Source organism: Tinamus guttatus, unplaced genomic scaffold (genome assembly GCF_059628265.1).
Source record: "Tinamus guttatus ecotype Peru unplaced genomic scaffold, ASM5962826v1 Tinamus_guttatus_pri_ptg000057l, whole genome shotgun sequence".
Lineage (NCBI taxonomy): Eukaryota > Metazoa > Chordata > Aves > Tinamiformes > Tinamidae > Tinamus > Tinamus guttatus.
In genome coordinates, this window is record NW_028288591.1 from 661,060 (window position 1) to 680,917 (window position 19,858).

The following is a 19,858-nucleotide window of genomic DNA, read 5'->3' on the forward strand; positions in this document are numbered from 1 at the left end:
CGCAGGGCTTTGAGTAAGTGGTCAAGGGGGAGGCCGAGGTGCAGCCAGGGCCCTGCTAGGGGAGACGCGTGCGAGCGGCGCCCGCGGCAGCAGATGTTTACATGCAAATAGCCAAATATTTCTGATGAACACTTGAAACACCTCAGGGAGACTGTCAGTACGGGCATTTCAACTGACCGTCTTCAGAAGCGGGAGCGGCTCGGGGGCCTGTGCTGCAGGGTCGCGCGGGGAGCGCGCGGGCCTGTGCCCTCGCTGCGCCGCTCCGGGCAGCTCCCCCCGACCCGGGACACCTCTGCTCGCTGCACGGAATGGCAGCTGGCCCGGGAATGCCCCGTAGGAAGGCTGCGTAAAGCACGGGGTTCCTGCGTGCTCCTCTATCGCACCAATCCCTGTCTGTAGGGATTTGGCATTTGGTTTGCCCGCTGGCAGCAGGGCCTGTGTCCTGGGCACGTGTTTTTGTGAGGAGCTGCTCTGGAGGTTGTAGGTCAGTGGGACACTGTACCAGAGCCGCGTGGTAGAGTCCAGTGTGTGCCCAAGAGAGAGCTGAATTGTTTGGAGAAATGCCTGTTTTCTCAGCAATACTGTTTTGAAATGTGTTTATTTCTTCTTAAAGGTTGTGATACTCATTGTATCCTGTTTTGTATGCAAATTAAATCAATGTGGGGATGTTTTGCGTGCTGGTGATGTTTGTAGCTTTCTTTTTTCCTCAGTGAGAGGTTTTTCTCTGCTGGCTCTGCAGCCCTAGCCGCCTGCTCCCCGTTCACGCGTTCCCCTTGCTCGTGTCCGGGCTGCGGGCGCTTCCTTCCCTGGCGGTTTTGGATATTGTTCTTGAGGCCGGTTTTCACGGCCGTTAGTGCCGTGACCGTGCTGGGCAGGGGGCCGGGCGGCAGCTGGGTGCAAACGAAGGCGCTCCTGCAGCGGGGCAGCTTTCCGTGCGCCGCGTCCTGCCCCGCCGGCCCGCTGGGCTGCGCGCGGCCGCCCGCTCTGCTGCTGCTCCTTGACTCTGCCCTAGCTGGGTGCGGAGCTGTCCCCGGCAAGAGGAGGCTGCGTCGCGGCCCTGCGGATCGGGGCCGCGCTCCGGAGCCGCCCTGCGGCAGCTCGGCATGTATTAAACTGGTAAACGCTGCCCGGCGGCTCCCGCTGCTCCTCCCTCGTGCCGCGTGCGGTGCAGCAGGTCCTCCTGGTGTCCCCGGGACCCGTGTGGGATGGGCGGCCTGCTTCTCCCGGCTGCCTCCTCGTCCCTGCTTGCAGGCGCAGCTGGAAGCGCAGCCGGCCCTGCCCGGCCGTGCGTCTCTGCCCCGTGCTGCTTTCCCTCAAGGTGGTCTCTCGTGGGGAACTCGGTGTGTCCTCTGTCTCGAAGTGCTGCAGCAGAGGCTGCCTCTGTGCAACGGGGCCCTTCACAGCGTGTGTCCTGCCTGGGGACTCTCCAGCTGAGAGACAGCGGGGAGGGCCCAACGCTGCCGCCCTCGTGCTCCCGCCTCTGCTCTCCTGCTCCAGCTCGGGTGCACGCGTGGGAGCTGGGTGGCCCTGGAGTCACTCCTGCTGCAGGTGCAGCGGAGAAGGGGCGGAAAGGCCAGCGCGGTGCCAGGGTGCGTGTGGGCACCAGGGGCATGTTGAGCACTGTCATGGTGCCCCCGTGGAGAGAAGGCCGGAGAGGAGGAGCGCGCTGGGCGGGCAGCGGAGCTGTGGAAGCTGAAGGACACCTTGGGTGCAGGGGGATGAACTGTGCGTGAGCTGGGCACGCCGGAACGGGCGCTGCAGGGCGCACGGCCTCCCCGGGAGCACAGGGCGACCCCTCGGCCGCGCGGTTCTGGTGGTGCTGGGTGTGCGGCGCGGGGCTGCGCCCGCCGCAGAGCTGCCCTAGAGCTGCCGGGCACAGCTCTGGCAGCAGCACGAGGCCCCGGCGAAGGTGTGCGAGGGCGGGCGGCCCCGGCAGCTCCCGCTGCCCTGCAGGCAGGTGCAGCTCTGGCTGGGACGTTCCCCCTGCGTGAAAAGCGCCTTTCATGGCCCCTGGTGCTGCCTGCTCACAGGTGACCCAAAAGCCTGTGCTCTGCCTTGCTCTGTTGAGGGCTCCCTTTCCCTGGTAGCTGCTAATTAAATTTGAAAAATCAATTAGAGGGCTGATTGAGCCCCAGTGACTCGCAGCGCAGCCGGGAGGCCGCCCGGTGCAGCGCGGAGCGGGCGCTGGAGGAGTCGGGATGGGCGCTTCCCGCGCTGGGCGCGCGCGGCCTCGCGTCCCTCGTGTCGGTGTGTGCCCTGCTCCTGCAAAGGGCACGGCCAAAGCCTGGCACAGGCGGAGTCGTCCGTGAGCCGCTTGGGCCGTGCGGGCGCTGCGGGCTCTGCTCTAACGCGGGGCGGAGGGGCTCTGCTCCTGGCGTCTCTCGGGCCCTGCGCAGCTGGGCCGGAGGCGTGCGGGGAGCGCGCACACGTGTGTGCGGCTGCGTGCGCTTGCCTGCGCGGCAGCAAGAGGATTTGCTTTTCCTGGAATGCCGCGATCCTCTGTGCGGGAGAAACGCAGCGATTGGCAGAGCAAGAGGACAGCGCGCAGTGACTCTGCCAGCACCCTAAGCTCATTAAGGGCCTTGGAGGCTGCCGGCCGGAGAAGGGGTCACTTCAGTGAGTGAAGCGCCTCGCTGCGAGCGGCGACCGCCCGAAGGACGGCAGCCCCTGGGCCGCTGCAGCCATGCTGGCCACGCTGCTGACAGCCCTGTTTTTCGTGGTGAGAGCCGTGGGGCAGGTGAGTGCGCGCTGCTGGCAGCAGGCACCTCGGAACGCTCTCGCGCCTGTTTCTGGAAGGAAACACCTCTGGGGAGGGCCGACCGGGCTGCTCCTGGGGCAGCCGGCCCCGTACGGAGGAGCAGGGCCTTCGGCTGCTCCTCCTCCTCCTCACCCGCAACCCTTTGCCTGCTCCAGCTCGGGAGCAGCCTGTTCCACGAGGAGCCGCTGCCGTACCTCGTGTACCAGCCGCTGCCCTGGCAGATCCAGTACGTGACGCAGAGCCGCCGCACCAGCCGGGACAGCGAGGTGAGCGCGGGCTCTGCTCGGTGAGGCCAGCCCTGTGCCTGTCTGTGCTTCCCAGCTGACCCGAAAGGGCCTCTTCCCACGGCCTCTGCCTGGAGTTATCGCTAACTCTTGTACTTGTCGTCTCTCCCTTTCCAGAAAGGCAGGAGCTCCCGGCACAACAGCATCTACTCGCTCCCCGGCCAGCCAGGTGAGCACGGAGCAGGCAGGGAGCCACTCTTGCTCTCAGCAGTGGGAGAATCGTGGGCCTGTGACTGCGGGAAGCAGCAGCAGCAAAGCCAGCGCTGCGATAGTTACAATGACTGGGGGGTGAGGCAAAAGCACCTTGAACTCGGCCCCCTCTCTCCCTCCTTGCTGCTGTTTCTGAGGCTCTGCCACCTCTAATGAAGTCAAGCGCTCAGCAAATAGGATTTGTCCACTTCTATTCCCAGCGCGGCTGGGCTGCTAATCGGATAAGAGCAGGTACCGCGGTGCTCGCGGTGGGGCAGCAGCTGGGCGCTGTCCCCCGCGGGACGCGCAGGACAGGGCGCTGCTGCGGCCGCGCGCGCTGCGCTGCGCTGAGCTCCCCGGCCGGCTGCCTTTCTCACGGAGCCGTCGGCAGCCCACGCAGTGGGGCCGGTGCCTGGAAACAGAGACCAGCAAATGCCCCCAGCGGCTCCCCAGCCTCTGCCGTTTGATTTTTGCAGTGAGCAGGATTTACAGCTGACAATGTATCTTGTTAAGCAGGGCAGGAGGGAGCTGATTCCCAACACGGACTCTTTTTATGTATCTTTTTACTTTGCAATTTCTTTTAGGATGTGAATAAAAATGGGTTCAGATGACATTGGTGAGTTTATACAGCAGCATCTGGCACCAGGATTTCTGATCGCTGCTCGGGGGGTGCTTAGCAGTGACACACTCGCTTAGAAGAGCACTGCTGAGCGGCTTTGATTCAGTTCCTGTTGAATTTCACAATACTTCCCTCATGCCACATTAAGCATGGGGTGGGGAGGGCTCCCATTTATCAGCGTGAGAGCTTTATTGCAGTACAGTGCCGGTCTTTTTTTTCCTAATCTTATTTGTGTGTGTGAAAGTAAGTGCGTATCATACTTGGTGATTAAACACGGGGAAGCTGAGGTCTTCGGGGAGTAAAGCTGTGTAAATAGAGGGCTTAGTACTGCTGGAGAGGTTGCCTCGGCTCTCCCTTCCGGCTCCGTTGCGAGAGGCTGCAGACGCCCCGGCGCTGGCGGAGCGGCGGGTCCCGGGCCGCCCGGACGGCTCTGCTCACCGAGCCGCTCGCTTGTCGTCCTAGGTGAGGAGAGCCCCGAGGGCAGCAGCGAGAGCAAGGCCTTCTGCGACCCTTCCGAGCAGGCGGCCCTCACCATCCAGACTCACTTCAGGAGATACCAGCAGCACAAGAAGGAGAAGCAGTAGCCGTGGCGGGCGGCCCTGCGCTGCGCGTGCCAGGCTCCGTGCGCCGCGGCCGCGCTCGCCGTGCCCCGCTCCCTGCTCGTAGCTCTCGGCGCGCGCAGCTGTAGATACCGTTCGGTGCTCGCGCTGGCGGCCGCGCCGAGCAGAATCTCTTTCCGGGTGAGTCTTCCCCAGGTGGCATTGACTGGTGGGCCAGGGCACATACAGTGAGGGGCTGCTTGAGGGCTCCTGTGTGCGGGTTGGCACCTCCAAGGCTGTTGTTGGCGGCAGCTGCAGCAGGAGCTACAAGCGAGCGGGCTCTCGTTGCAGCTGCGGATCTGGGCGCACAGGCCCCATGCAGTCAGCGTGGGCAGAGGGCACTGCCACTGATCACTGAGGAGATCTCGGTTCTCGCAGCCCTTTCGCAGCCCTGGCTGGCGGACGGGGCAGCGCAGCGGAGCCGCGGGGGCTTTGCCCTGAGCCCCGTCTGCCTGCCCAGCGCCGCTGCCCTGTGGGGCACGAGTTACTGCAACACACCTGAAACCAAAGCAGCTCTTCTCATTTCCTGGTGCTTTTTCGCTGTCTCTTGTGGAAGGCAGAGCTGGGTAGTGCAGTTTGAGCTGCCAGCCTGGTTGGTAGCTACGTGTCTGCCTGGGAGAGCTGGCACCCATGGCGGGAGGGCCAGGGATGTCGCTGCCCTGTTGTGCAGTGTGGACTGTCTTAATGACCTGTACAATGCCACAGTGTGTAACTGCTGGGGACGGTAAGGTTCGGAATTCTTGCTGTGATGTAGAAGGAAAGCTGTGCTAGCCGATTATAATAAAGACATGTTAATCTGTTCTTCCTTTTATCTTGCTAATCCACTTACTCTCACAGCCAAGAATGCGCTTGTCGTTTCTTGCCTCTTCTATTCAGGCTCTGGGATTGACATTTCCGAGGCGCTGCACGGTTGCAGAGCTGAACGCTGCTTGGAGAGGGGGGCGGGTGCTTGGCTCCGTGCTTCAACTTGTACCGTGAGAGGGTTTTGAACGTGGACTGTGCTGCCTTTGCAAGCTGTAGGAACGTTGGCGAGAGCTGCCAGTTTGCTTGTCAGCTCTTCCCGATGGACTTGGGGAGAGACAGGGCTGGTTACACTTGGTCAGAGGCAAACACTAACCAGCGGGAGAAAGACAGAGCCGATTACAGGATGCGTTATGGGGGCTGCGACCCCACGTTCCTCGGGGCTGGTGCCCTCGAGGAGGGCTGCCGACCAGCGCTGTCCTGCTGCAGGTAAGTGAGCACCGGCCCCCGCGCGCCTTTGCACTGCCCCTTGCCGAAGAGCAAGGCACACGGTCTCTCCGTGGGCCTGAAAGCCCTGTCAGAGCTGTTCAGCATGATCTCTGGCATTAAATTGCCTTGGTTATGTTCTGTGTACAGCTGCTGTACAAAATCCAGGCGCTCGTTGCATGCTAAATTGGAAAACATCACCATGGCTTTATTGCCTCCAAAAAAAACCTGTTAAACTGAATGCAAAGGAAAACTCATGCATAGATGTAAACGCTATTCAGACCAGCTTTTGCATTTCATGTGAAATATAACAATCCTAAATACTTCAGAAAAAAGCCTAATCCCTTTTCATGCTTGAATTTGGAGGCAGGCTGATTGCTCCCGACGTGATGGCTCTGCTCCAGGTGCTCAGCAGCAGCTCAGACCTTCTTGGCAACTTGCTGGGGCAGCGCTGGACCGCCCCGAGCGCAGACAGCTCCGTGGCACTCGCTCCTTCCAGAAGATACTTTGTGCAGGTAAGTCCCAAGAGTGTCAGGCAGAACACAGTCTCTTTGGCTTCACAAAATGCCCCGGGTCTCTTGCTTTCCATAAAGAGATGTAGCTGGAACTTTTGGTGCCATTAGCTGAAGCACTTGAGGCAGCTGCCCTGGCCACTGCCTCCAGCGAGCGCTACGTCTCCCTGCAGAGAACGCTTCTTGCACAAAGTGGCTGCAAACATTACCAAAATAATCACACAGAAAGGTCATAACAGCTCATTTCCAAGAAGTGTACCAGAGTTATTTGACATCTGTGTGTGACAGCAGAAGTGGATTCTGTAGGGCAGAAAGTAAAATTGCAAGTAGTGTTACCAAAGTGGTTTGTTCAGTGAAACCAGAGTGATATTAAAAAGGAAGCTAATGCTATGTATCAGGTAACTGATGTGGGAAAAGCAGTGCTTTTCAAGAGTTGTTGTGGTTTTGTCAGTGGTGTGAGTGCTAATTTAAAAGCTTATCTGTAAGGAAGAGATGGAACGGCGCCCCGTCCCGTCACCACCGCTCCTGGCCTTCCTGCCCCAGCCCCTGCTCTCTCCATTGAACAAACACCCAGGTATAAACATAACCTTTATTGCACACAGCGCTGTTTGTTTTTTCATAGAAAAAGGTATTAACACATAAGCATTTGCAAATTGAAGCAACTCCTGTTGTTTTCAGAACAGTAAAATAGCATGCAATGTCTTCAAGACGTTCCTTTTTCAAAACCACCGACAATATCAGGGAAGAAAAAAAAAAATCGCTGAGTCTTTCCTTGTGCCCCTTTCAAAATGATGTGAAATATATATATATGTTTACATATATATTATAATCTGTAACATCAAATTTTTTGTGCCCTGGTTTCTTTTTCTGTTTGGAGAAGAAGAAAATAGTTTCATTTATACAAAAGAGTTCCTTATGTACAAGAGTTTTTGTTATTTAAATATAAATAGCGCAGGAAACCAGCGGAGTTCATTGTGTTTGTGTTCTAGGTTCTTCTACACGAGCGTGTAGGATTTGGAGTACGCCCCGGCCCCTTGTTTTTGAGACCTCCCTACACCGGACGTGCTCATTTCTAGGAGCGAGTCCCGGGAGCCTCCCATTTTGGTGTGCGTGGGCATGCGCGGCTCGGCGCTGGCGGCGGCCGCGGGCTCGGCGGCGGCGGCGGCAGGGGCAGCAGCGGCGGGCGCAGCGGCGGCGGCAGCGGCGCTGGTGGAGCCCGGCATCGTGAGAGTCCTTTGAGGTAACGTCGTTGTGGAGGAGGCCGGGGGAGGCAGCGCCACGGGCTTGCTGCCGGGCTCGAGCGTCATGTGCCTCGCCTGCGTGTGGTAGGCCCGGGCGAGGTTTCGGATGGAGGCTTCCCGAGGCGGCACCACTGGACACGGGTCGTGGACGTCCGGCTTGCGGAAGAAGGCTTCCGACTTCATGTAGAGCGGGAGGTTGCAGTAGTCACCTGCGGCAGAAAGCAGCCCCGGGTGAGCTGGTGCGAGCGCTGCGGATTAGTTGGGAGCTGCTTGCTGCAAGCAAGGGCGCGACCCGCCGCGGGTGGCAGAGCTGCCGTGTGTTTTACTGCTGTTCTTTGCTGAAGTGAACTGCGCTTTCAGCCCAGGGAACTCACTCTGCCTTTGTTGCTTCCCCGGCAGGTCAAGAGAGGAGCGCTCCCTGCTCTTTGATACGCGCCGCTCTGAAGATGAAGGAGACCTGACACTCTGCAAAGGAACTACCCTGCCGCCTCCACGGCCACGCTGTCTACTTGGTAAGGGGACAAGAGCAAAAAGAATTCCCTCGGCTCCACAGCTACTCTGTCTACCCAGCAAAGGGACAAATCTGCAATGGAAAGGGGCACAGTAAACCTCTCTTTGCAGGTATTCTCCCCTTGCTGGGTAGAGTAGCCCTAAGGGGGAAAGCCTGAGCTTTCAAAGTAAGGTGTGACTCCCTGTTTGGGTAGACCATTTCAGTGAAAAGAGTGGCCAGGTCTACCCCCGGCTGCACTTTTCATTGCAGCCATCAGGTCTATCCCAGCCTCACCATGTGACAAGGGCAGAGTAAAGTGAGCTGTTACTGTTGGCCATGGGTAGACCTGGCTACTGCAGCAAAAGAGAGGCCAGTTACCCCCAAAGCAGAGTCACACCTCACTGAGAAAATATTTCAAAGCTCAGGCTCTCCCAGGTAGAAGGCAAGAGCAGGGTACCTGCGGAGAGAGGTGTTTCTGCCTCTGTGCATTAGCAGATACTCTGCCCTTGCCATGTGGACAGGCAAGTGAGGTGGCACTGCTGTCTGGGGGTAGACCTGGCTACTGCACTGAAAAGGATGGCCAGGTCTCCCCCACAGCCAGCAAGTGCCACCTCACTTAGAGGCTCAGGCTCTCCCAGGTAGAAGGGAAAGCATTAACCTCTCTGTAGCCAGCAGAGTATGAAAGGGTGCTCCATAGCCACTCCATCTACCTCTAAGGCAAGAATATCTGCAGCAGAAGTAACACATCTCTGCAGAGATTCTGCCCTTGAGGGGTAGCCAGTCTGGCTGAGCGTTTCATAGTCTTCCACTCTGTCTACCAGCAAAGAAGCATTACTTACAGCCTCTCTATGTGGTTAAGTGGTGCCAGCTATTGGAGCCTCAGTTCAGTGTCATCACCTGCAATAAAGTCCTGTACCTGGCCATCTGGCTCTCATACTTTGTACTTGCTGACGGATGCGCCTCCCTTGTGCACTCGTGGCCGCCGCAGAACAGAGTGGGGAGGGAGGGCTGGTACCCCCGAGGGTGGAGACCTCCACGGCTAGACAGAGAGCGTGCAATGATGCTGATCTTGCCAGTAACTCTGCATCTCTGTGCTATAGACACTTACCTTACCACACACTAAGGCTATCAAACATTTGTAAGAGTTTCAAGCATGGCCTGCACGCAGGATCCCTGAAGGCCTGTGTGTAACACAGCAGTATGGTGGTGGCTCCCCTTAAATTGCGGCTGTCCATAAGAGGAAAGGAGGGGGGTTCTCTGTTCCAAGTGTTGATGCACATGAAGATACATTCCCCTTGGGAAACACACTCCCCTCCATATGTGGGACCGAGGAGAGGTAAGGGGAGCAGGCTCGCCCGCGGGGCCTCGCGGCCGTACTTACTCTTGTTGGCTCGGTGCGGGATGGGCACCGCCACGTTCTTGCCGCGGTCGCTGTCCTGGGGCTTGGGCGGCGAGGCGGTGAAGCGGCAGATGCCGGGCTCCGAGGGGGTGCTCATGGACGTCATGCTGTCCGCGTTCTCGTTGGTGCCGGTGGTCATCTGGTCCGAGGAGCTGTCCGAGATGAAGCACTCGGTGATCTCGAACTTGGCGTGCTGCAGCTGCTCCTCCAGCTTGGCGTGCTCGTAGGCTCGGGCCAGCTCCTCGTAGGTGGACGAGGCGCTTTCTGTCGACACCATGCTGTTCCGTCCTTTGTCTGTGCAGGAAAGACAAGGACAACCCTGAGCTTGCCCCTCGAGCTGGACACGCAGCTCTTCACCTCCTAATGCTGCCGCGGGCCAGGGAATTGTAGCTGTGCCCAGAACAGTCCCTGGAGATCAAGATCCCTGCCTTTACCAGGTTCTGCAGAGATGTTAGAGGCCTTCAAAGTACTTAGCTGGTCTCAGTTAAAATCACATTGAAATAAGACATACAGGAACCTTTTCCTGTACTTACCACTTGGTCGACATGAGGTGGTTGCTTCTTGACTTGTAAAACTCCTGTGCATTGAGCTTGTTCTAACTATTTAGAATTTGCAAGAGAACAACTAAATATCATAAACACTTATAGTGTGCCTAGTTGTAGGGACCAGGTAAGTAAGTCACCAGTGCTATAGTGTGATTATTTGCACTGGTGACTTATGGCTTACATATAGTGTGTATTTGTGGCTATTTAATTATCTGCATACTTATAGTGTAACTCCTGCAAATAACCACACTATAGGTAACAAATAAGTCACAAAAAAAACACACTATAAGTAATCAGTGCACACTACAAGTACCAAAGTAACCAATTAATTACACTATGTAAGTAACCAATCACTGTAGGTACCAATACGAATAATCACTAACTTGTGCAACTAAGGCCAGTATAGGAACCAGTGCAAATAATCACAGTTTAAGTAGCCAGGATAAATAATCACTAAGTAACCTGTGCAAATGATCACACTATACTTAGGGGTTACCTATAGTGCAATTATTATCTACTGGTTATTTAATCAATCACACTATACCTCAACAATGCAAAAAATTGCTACACTATAAATAACCAGTGCAAATACTCACACTACAGGAACCAATGCAAATAATCTCACTATATGTATCCACACTATAAATAACCAAAGTAAGAGTACAAATAATATTATATGTAACCAGCACAGGTAATGACACACTTGGCCCCCTAAAAAAAAGTAAGTAACCAGTGAAAATAATGACACTCTAGATGATACTTTATTTGGTTACTCATATTTGATTACTTGCATTGGTAACCTTTGCAAAAAGACACACTGTAGGTAACCAAATACACACACTATATGTGACCCTTGCAAATAAATAAGTAATCAGTGCAAATAATCACACTACAGGTACCCATATAGCTACACTATATGTAAAAGTGCAATTAATCACACTATATCTGGCCCCAAGTAATCAAGACAAATAATCACTGTAGGTACCAATGCAAATAATCACAATATAAGCTACCAAACAGTAACAACGTCACCCCTGCAAAGGCCCACGCTACAGGTCAAATAGCCACACTATAAGTAACCAGTGCAAATAATGATACTATAGGAGCCAATGCAAATAATCACACTTTAATTAACCAATGCAAATAATCACACTCCAAGTAAGCAATATAGGTAACCAGTGCAAATAATGACACGATAAGTATCCAGTACAATAAGCACACTGTAAGTAATCCCTGCAAAAAGCCACACTATAGATAACCAAATATGCACACTATATGTAACCGCTGCAAATAACCACACTATATATGACCAATGCAAATAATCATGAATGCAAAAAAAAAAAAAAAAAATCACACTACAAATAATCAGTGCAAATAATCGTACTATATCTGGTCCCTAAAGTAACCAGTGCAAATAATCACTTTATAGGAACCAATGGAAATACCTAAGTAACCAGTGCAATTAATCACACTATATCTGGCCCCTACAAATATCTCAAATAATCAATGCTAATAACCACTGTAGGTACCAATGCAAATAATCACACTATAAGCAATCAGTACAAACACACTATTGATAACTAGTGCAAATAATCACACTATAGGTAACCAGCGCAAATAATGACACTATATGTAACCAATAAAATAATCACACTATAGAAACTGATGCAAATAACGACACTATATGTATCCAAATAATCACACAATAAGTAAACAATTACACTATAGGTAACCAGTGTAAGTAATCTGTACAAATAATCATACTATAGGAACCAATGCAAATAATGACACAATAAGCAACCAGGACAAATAATCACACTATATGTAACCCCTAAGCACACTATAAATAACCAGTGCAAATAATGACACTATAGATACCAATACAAATAATCACACTATAGGCAACCAGTAAAACTAATCACCCTATAAATAAACAGTGAAAATCATCACATTAATCAGTGCAAATAATCACACTATATATAACCAGCTTAAATGATCACACTATAGGTAACCAGTACAATTAATGACACTATATGTAACCCCTGCAAATAGCCACACTATAAATAACAAGTGCAAATAATCACACTATAAGGAACCGGGACAAATAATCACACTAAAAGTAATTAGTGCAAATAGTAACATCATAAGTAAAGAGCAGAAGCAAATGCACTATAAGTAACCCCTGCAAATAATCACACTATGGGTAACTAGTGCAAATAATGACACTATAGGACACTCTAGGACTATATGACACTATAAGGAAGCAATGCAAATAATCACACTATGGGTAACCAGTGCAAGTAATCACACTATAAATAATCAGTGCAAACAATCACGCTATAAATAACCAATGCAAATAATCACACTTTAAGTAATCAGTACAAATAATCACACTATATGTAACCTATGCAAATAATCACACTATAAATAACCATAGAAATAATCGCACTATAGGTAACCAGTGCAAATAATGGCACTATAGGTAACTCCTGCAGTCAGCCACACACTAAGTAACCAGTGCAAATAATGCCACTATAGGGACCAATGCACACAGACCCACTTTAACTAACCAGTACAAACAATCACACTGTATCTATCTGGCCTTATATACGTAACGAGCAGCGCCCGGGTAGCTACGTGGCAAACGCGGGAAGCGAGCAGGGCCGTTCCTGCCGCCGCGGGCCGCGCCACTCACCGGTGTCCTGCGAGAGGCTGGCGCTGTAGCTGTCGCTCTCCGTGACCGTGATGCCGTGCTGGGAGCCCACGGTCCTCCAGTCCGAGGTGAGCGTCCGCGCCGGCGTGGACGCCTGGCACTTGGTGAGGGTCCACTGGCTCGAGTACCTGTTGCGGGTGCTGTGCGCAGACTTCACGCTCTTCCTTGACACCGGGTCTGCGGCACGGGGCAAAAAGCAGGGTCAGAGAGGTACCTCTGTGCGGAAGGGCCACCTGCGCGTCTCCTCCTTGAGCCTGCTCTGCCCTGCAGCGCGCGCCCGACAAGCGCCCAGCGGGGACGCAGCCACTTACTGGTGCCGGGGCGAATGTCCGACATGTCGATGAGGGGGCCCGTGTTCTGGATGAGAGCAGGGTGATGCAGCGAGACGCCCGTGCAAAAGCTCTGCGGGTTCACGGCCTGGCTGAACTCTGTGTCCGTCACGGGGATCGTAGCTTTGTCATCCCCTGGGGAAGAGATTTGGGCCCTTAGACCTCTCCTCTGCCCATGGTTTGCTGTCCTGGGCGGCCTCGTGCTCACCCAGCTGCTTGATGCCCTCCTTGTCCTCGATGAGCAGCTGCACGCGAGGGATGTCGATGTGCAGCCGGGGGCCCTGCGGAGGCCCCTTCACCGGCGTGTCGAAGCTGCGGTTGTTCTTGCTGCGAGGGAAGGGAGGACACGGAGCCTGCGTTGCAGGACAGCGGGCAGCGCCAGCTCCCCGGCTGCGGGAGCAGCCTCTTGTTCCCCGCGGCAGGCAGAGCCGCCCCAGCTCTGCAGCGGGGACCCACCTGATCAGCATCTCCGCCAGGCTCTTGGCATCTGCAGGAGAGGAACAGGGGCCGTTCAGGGCAGGATTGAGGCTGTGCAGGGAGCACCCCGACCCGGCGCCAGCAGCTCACCTCGCAGCCTCTTCAGACGCTTCTCCTTCCTCTTCTTGCGGATGATGAAGAGCAGGGCCACACCGAGGGTGGCCAGGATCACGGGGCAGGCGATGGTGAAGAGCTTCTTCACATCATCACCCTCCCCCTGCGCCGACTTGATGGGCGGGATGGTGCCTAGGGCAGAGCAGAGGTGGTGAGTCCCGCAGCAGCCCCTGCCCTGCCCACATCCTGCACCCTGCACTCACTGCCGTCGTAGTCCAGCGTGGCGAACTGGGCCGTCTCGTTGCCGCAGCCGGCGCTGTTGCAGGCCTTCATGCGGAGCTCGTACCACGTGGCCTCGCGCAGCTCCGTCAGGAAGACCTCGCTGGAGCTGTTGGTGCGCAGGCTCTGCCAGCCCCAGTTGCCCTTGGGCCGGTACTCGAGGACGATGGCGGTGATGGGGCAGCCGCCGCTGCTCCAGCCCTGCAGGTTGAGCCGGGCGTGCGTCGAGTTGATGTGCGTGAAGAGGTGCTGCTCCTTGCTGAAGGAGGGCTCTGCGGGAGGGGAGCTGCTGCAGGCCCCGGGGCTGCACGCGGGACACGGCGACGCGCGCTCGCGTCGCGCTCGCGGCTGCTCGGAGGCGCCGCACGGAGCCCAGAGCAGGATTTCTGCAGGCGCCTTGGCCGAGCCTTGCAGAGCCAGTGGCGTTCACGCGCCAGGCGGCAGAGGGGCCGTAAATCCTGGCGGGAGGCCGTAAATCCCACCGCCGAGCGGGCCCTGCCAGGGACTCACCTCTGCCGTGGGTCTTGGCCTCGATGATCTCGCTGATGCGCCCGGCGCCCACGCTGTTCTTGGCCGCCAGCTTCACCTTGTACCACGTGCCGCACTTGAGGCTGTCCAGCTTGAAGGAGCGCTCCGAGGAGCTGATGAACACGTCCTTCCACTCCTCGCTGTTGTCCACCGAGTACTGCAGCACGAAGCCTGCGGCAGGGCCGAGCTGAGCTGAGGCAGCCCCCATCTCCATGGCCAACGCGCCCTGGCACCGTTAAACCTGCCCCCTGCGCAAGTGCACGCGTGGGAGCTGCCCCCTGCCAGCCCATCCTCCTGGGCAGAGCGCTTGGCACAGGGCTGTAATGGGAACGCCTGAATTAACCGGCTCCCTGGGGAAGCAGGCGAGGAAGTTGCTGTCACCGTGCGCCGCCTCCTTTCTCGTGATTAAGAGCATCACAGCGAGTCCTGCACGAGCAAAGCTGCTACACCGCCACCAGCAGCCCGCCTTCGAAAGGCTCGCGGGGAGGCTGCGGAGCCCCACGCACCGCACGAGAGAGCCGCTTCCCAGGGGAACCGCAGCGTTGCTGCCCTTCGTCCCTGCCCAAATCTCCACGCTAGCACCGCGCTGACAGAGCGGCTACTCCTGCACGGCCTTTGCCAGGTCTGGGACGCACGTAGCAGGCCAGCAAGGGCTCGCTCCCCTCGCACACACAGCATGAGCCCAAGCACCGCGCGCCGCGTCGCAACGCGCTGTCCCCGGCCCTGCCAGCAGCGCCAGAGGGGCCGCGGCCCCCACCGGGCACCCCTGCGGCTCCGGCGCCCCCCGTGCCCGCTGCCACTTATTTATTTATTTTGTACGTGCCGCATGTTTTTAATATTTCTAATCCAATTATAACCAAATTTATCAACAGAGGCCGTTGGAGTGAAAGGCTGCTGGCTGGGGAGATTTGCTTGTAATTACTTTCATGCTTTTAATTAATTGTAAGCGAGGGCTCCTTCCCCTCTCGCCGCCCCCCCTGTGTGCAGCTGCTGGCACGTCTGATTCATTAGACGAATCAGAGCAGAAAGGAGGCTCTGAAGAGCCAGGAGGGCCCCCAAGCACCGCCAGGGCCAATCCTGCCTCCGAGCCACCGACACCGGGAGACGCGGCACGGACACCGGCACACGAGCGGCCAGCGAGGTGCCCTTCCTTAGCCACTTGCATCACTGCCTCCTGCTGCAACCCCTGCAGGAGCCACCGACCGCACCAGAGCTGCTGCCGGAGCCCGTGGGGGACGGGGACACTGCGGCAGGCGCCCAGGGCAGCCTTACCTCGGATGGAGCTGCCGCCGTTGTCCCCGGGAATCCAGGCGAGCGTGATGGAGGATGCCGACGTCTTGGACACCGTGAGCCGCGGCTGGTCCGGGGGCACTGCGGAAGAGCACAGCGCCATGAGCCCTGCCATGAGCAGCCACCGCGGAGCATCCGGAGGGATCGCGGAGGCCCTGCCGGCCGCCTCACCTTGCACCAGCAGGTTGATGATGATGGTGTCGAAGCCCCAGGTGTTGGTGGCCGTGCAGGTGTAGTAGCCGGAGTCCTCGGCTTTCACGGAGCGCAGCACCAGCGTGCCGTTGGCCTGGATCAGGCGATGCCCGTCCACCGTCACCAGGATGGCCGTGTCCTCGCTGCGGGGAGGCCGGGGTGCGTGAGCGGCCCGTGCACCTGCCGGCCTCGCACCCCACGCGCCCGCGCTCACCTGTCCTTGGTCCACTTGATGGCAGGGACCGGCTCCCCCACCGAGTTGCACGGCAGCCTCACGTCCTTCATCCACGGCGTGGTGACGGTGCCGCCGAAGGAGATGATCTTGGCCGGGGCTTTGCAGAGAGGAGGAGGAGGAGGAGGAGGTCAGGATAGCGCAAGGTTCCCCCAGCAGCCAAACCTGCACATGAGGACGTGACCGGGGCACCCATGCAGCCCCTGCGCGAGCGCCCACGTACCCTTCCCGGCGGGCTCGATGGTGACCTTCTCGCTGATGTTGCCGCGGCCGGCGGAGGTGACGGCGGCCACCCAGAGCAGGTACTGCTGCCCGCGCGTCAGGTGCGCGATGCGGTAGAAGAGCTGGTCGGGGCTGGTCTCGTACTCGCTGGGAGCCTGCACGGGGACGGCGCTGGCGGTCACCCCGGGGCTGCACGGCCCCAGCTCCGGCAGCTGCGCTCCAGGTGCCAGCACGAGCTGGCTGCTGTGGACATTTCTCCACGGAGAGCGGGCACAAGCAGAGCAGCAGATGGCTGCGCCCGGTGCGGTGTGTGGCAGGGAAGTCGTGCATCCAAACCCCGCAGCGAGGGGCCCGGCCGAGCCTGCCTGGCGTGCCCAAAGCCCTGCCCAGACCGTGGCCGCCGCGCAAGGAGCCACCCTCGCCCGCCTTGGCCATGTGCAGGGCTGCTCTGGGCCACGTGCGCTGCCCCCCACGGGGATGCGCTCGCTCGGACGCTTGCTGCGCCCCTGGGTGCACTGAGCACACGCGTCCCACGCACAGGTCCCCGTGCTCCCTGAGCCACATGCCTGGCAGGGCTCCCAGGTGGGAACCTGCCCCATGAGGGCCACCCATATGAATATTGCAGAGTACGCAAATTTTTTTTTTAACCAAATAAGAGTTTTGACAAGACGCCAGGAAAACAATATCAGATCCCAGCGGTTTTGCCCATGGCTTTGATGAAAAGATTATGTTGCCCTGGAAACCAGAGGCTCCGATAGCAAAATGAGGATGGAAAACGAGCTTGCCACCAGCGCTGCTCCGCAGCCCTGCCATGCACCTGTGCCTGGCGCCAGAGGGAGCGGACCGGGCCGAACTCCTGCCCTCTCTGGGCCAGCTGGCTGTGTGGGAAGTGCGCGGCGCAGTCCCTCTCCCGGGAGAGGCTTACCGGCTGCCCGGAGCCGGGGCTGGAGCAGAAGATGGTGTACTTGCGGATGATGCCGTTGGGCTTCGCCGGGGGCAGCCAGGACACCACCACGCTGCTGGCTGACGACGGCACGGCCTTGATGCCGGCCGGCGGACCTGGGACTGAGGGGGCAGAGTGCTGCAGAGCGCCGCAGCCCGGCCCACCGTGCCCCTCCGCGCCCTGCGGGCTGGGGAACTAGGCACCGATATAGGGGCTGCAATGGGCTTTTAATGCCCCTCTCCTAATCCACATCCTCGCCCAGCGCGCCGCAGCGCCCCAACATCTGGTGCTGCCCCGCACAGGGACTCTGGCCCGTCCCCTATTCCCTGCCTGAAGGCAGCTGCAGCCCAGGAATGCTCCGGAATGGAGCTAATGGCACTAAAGTAGGGCAGCCGGGGGTGTAAATATTTAAAGATCCACAGTAAAAGAAGGAGGGGGAGCCAGGCGGCAGCACTCACTGTCCTCCTTGGTCTGGATGTAGAGCACGCTGCTGCGGACGCCGTCGCCGGCCTGCGTGTAGGCCAGCACCTGCACGCTGTAGTTGGTGAACTTCTCCATGCCGCGCAGCTCCACTCGCTCCCGCGTGGTTGTGATGTTCTGCATCTCGCCCCACTCTGCGGGCGCAGGGGCCGTGAGGCCGCGCGCGGCTCCCCGCGCCACGCGGCGCCGCGCCGGCCCCAGCACTCACCTCCGTCCATGTAGAGGGACCAGAAGATGACACGGTAGCCCTTGAGCACGCCGTTGAGCGTGCTGCGCGGCGGCTCCGACCACGAGATGACGGCCACGTCCGACGTGATGGAGATGGCGCGCACGTTCTCGGGCGGCTGGCTGGGCACTGCGGGCGAGCGGGCGCCGTGAGCGGCCACGGGCACCAGCGCAGCGGCGTCATGCCAGTAATGAGATCCCCTTGCCCCAGAAGAGGTAACTCTAATTTTTACGAGCATTTAAGTGATAATACATCACCGTAACGACGCTCTTTGAAAATGATTATTGTTTCATATTACTTAGGTGTAAAAATATAAGCACCATGTAATTAGGGACCAAGCATAATAAACTAATACAGATAGTCCGTTTGAACGAAATGAAGGTAATATAATTATGGAAAAGACACTATTGCTAAAACAGGGGCCCTTGAATACCCCAGGAGGAGCGCTAATAGAGCCAGGAAACGATCGCGGTTTGACAGGCTAACGAGAGCCTTAATTAAGTATGAAAAACCGCTGAGCAAACGCAGCGCAAAACTTTTGCTGCCGCTCGCCGCTGTCGCTGTCGAGGCGGTGCCGGCGCCGCGGCACATCCGCGGCCCCCGTGTCCCGCACCCGCGGCGGCGCCGCTCACCGTCCTCCAGCGTGGTGGCGTTGATCTCGCTGGAGGAGGGCCCCGTGCCCGCGCGGTTGAACGCCTGCACCACCACGCCGTACTGGGCGAACTTCTTGAGGTTGTCCAGCGTGTAGACCTCGCTGTCGCCGGTGGCCTTCATCTCCACGATGCTGTACTGCCCGTTGCTGCCGGGGCTGTTCTCCCGGTAGCCGATCTGGTAGCCGCGGATCACGCCGTTCTGCAGCTCCTTCTTGGGCGCCTGGGGAAGGGACGGCGTCAGGAGCTCCCCGAGAACGCGCGTGGCCGCGCTCGCGTCAGTCCTAACGATATTTCTCCAAAGCATTAGGAAATCAATAAGGCTGATTGCAAATTTATGTTATAAAGGCAGAGCGATCTGTCTCCCTGAAATACTCCCAAAACGAAGTGACTTATCATGCGAGTGAATGTTATTTTTCATTAATCTGTTTTTCAGCGCCTGAGGGGAGAGGGAGAAGCTGGACCCTAAATTTATTGGCTTGTGGTTCATCCCAAAGTCGTCGCTTTCCAATCAATTTTACTTTTCATTATGCACCTTCTGACAAGTAACTCTGGCTCTAAATTTTATTGATATTTGCTTGAACACTTTGCAACCAAGTGCCTTGGCTTTTGCATATTTATCCTCTCCTCCCCGTGGCCCCCCACGGATCACCTCCGAGATAATGAGCTTGTTAGAAAACATGATTAATAAGGACCCCATGCGAGGCAGCTGAGCCACGCGCCCGCCCTGCAAGCGCTCGTCCCCGCCACGCACGGCGCCCGGCCCCGCTCACCTTCCACGTCACCTGGATGCTCTGCGATGTTATCGGCTGCAGGGTGACATCCATGGGGGGCCCGTCAGGAGCTGCGCCCAAACACACCCAAAACACAAAGTTGAGAGCACTCGGGGAAGGACCCCCTTGCAAACGTGCTCAACGGAGCCGGCCCCGCGCAGGAATGTGGGGAAAGGACAGAGCGCCACGGCCCCCACCTGCTTCCTCCGTGCTGATGGTGAGCTCCTTGCTGGGCTCGCTGCGCCCGATCTTGTTGAAGGAGTACATGCGGATGCTGTACACCGAGGCCGGGTGCAGGTCCACGATGTTCGCCTGGTTGATGGTCGGCGAGATGTTGCGCGTAGACTGCTTGAAGTCCCAGGAATCTGGTAAGGACGGGTGAGGACGTGATTCCTGGTGCTGGGGAGCACCGGGACGCCAGTGTGTGGAGGCGTGGAGAGCTCATGGTGAGCAGTGAGATGGGGCGAGGGTGAAGCCCCTGGCACCTTCCCCCTGCAGAGCTGCATCCCCCTGACCAGCTTCTGCCTAGCTCTGGCTTGGGCTTTTACAAATATTGCCTCTTTTAATATTCCCTTTCAAATGCTCCATCTAACGTAAATTAACATAT

General features: G+C 57.2%; 2 protein-coding genes across 2 annotated transcripts in view; one reads left to right on the plus strand and one right to left on the minus strand.

Annotated features, from left to right (window-relative positions):
* The first annotated feature begins 2,683 nt into the window (after nt 1-2,683).
* Nucleotides 2,684-4,434, plus strand: LOC148595811 (uncharacterized). Its single transcript, XM_088540261.1, has 4 exons — nt 2,684-2,737; nt 2,797-3,024; nt 3,160-3,211; nt 4,313-4,434. The coding sequence occupies exons 1-4, from the start codon at nt 2,684-2,686 to the stop codon at nt 4,432-4,434; spliced, it is 456 nt and encodes a 151-aa protein (XP_088396387.1).
* Nucleotides 4,435-6,763: 2,329 nt separating this feature from the next.
* DSCAML1 (DS cell adhesion molecule like 1) overlaps nt 6,764-19,858 on the minus strand; it is a 70,932-nt gene continuing 57,837 nt past the window's right edge. Inside the window, exons 15-33 of the mRNA XM_088540238.1 lie at nt 19,449-19,616; nt 19,252-19,322; nt 18,461-18,701; nt 17,811-17,957; nt 17,581-17,736; nt 17,105-17,244; nt 16,181-16,334; nt 15,940-16,057; nt 15,705-15,868; nt 15,516-15,614; nt 14,226-14,414; nt 13,700-13,987; nt 13,473-13,628; nt 13,362-13,392; nt 13,114-13,232; nt 12,888-13,040; nt 12,559-12,753; nt 9,301-9,612; nt 6,764-7,638 (exon numbers count right to left, since the gene is read on the minus strand). Coding sequence (XP_088396364.1) covers nt 7,184-7,638; nt 9,301-9,612; nt 12,559-12,753; nt 12,888-13,040; nt 13,114-13,232; nt 13,362-13,392; nt 13,473-13,628; nt 13,700-13,987; nt 14,226-14,414; nt 15,516-15,614; nt 15,705-15,868; nt 15,940-16,057; nt 16,181-16,334; nt 17,105-17,244; nt 17,581-17,736; nt 17,811-17,957; nt 18,461-18,701; nt 19,252-19,322; nt 19,449-19,616 — 3,356 coding nt within the window. The 3' untranslated portion in view covers nt 6,764-7,183. The remainder of the gene's footprint in view (nt 7,639-9,300; nt 9,613-12,558; nt 12,754-12,887; nt 13,041-13,113; nt 13,233-13,361; nt 13,393-13,472; nt 13,629-13,699; nt 13,988-14,225; nt 14,415-15,515; nt 15,615-15,704; nt 15,869-15,939; nt 16,058-16,180; nt 16,335-17,104; nt 17,245-17,580; nt 17,737-17,810; nt 17,958-18,460; nt 18,702-19,251; nt 19,323-19,448; nt 19,617-19,858) is intronic.

Bases quoted from the DNA above. Each gene is read 5' to 3' on its own strand.
- LOC148595811 (XM_088540261.1), top strand. From the start codon at position 2,684: ATGCTGGCCACGCTGCTGACAGCCCTGTTTTTCGTGGTGAGAGCCGTG. The intron at 3,025-3,159 runs GTGAGCGCGGGC...CTCCCTTTCCAG, and splicing joins GCACCAGCCGGGACAGCGAG to AAAGGCAGGAGCTCCCGGCA. The intron at 3,212-4,312 runs GTGAGCACGGAG...TTGTCGTCCTAG, and splicing joins CTCGCTCCCCGGCCAGCCAG to GTGAGGAGAGCCCCGAGGGC.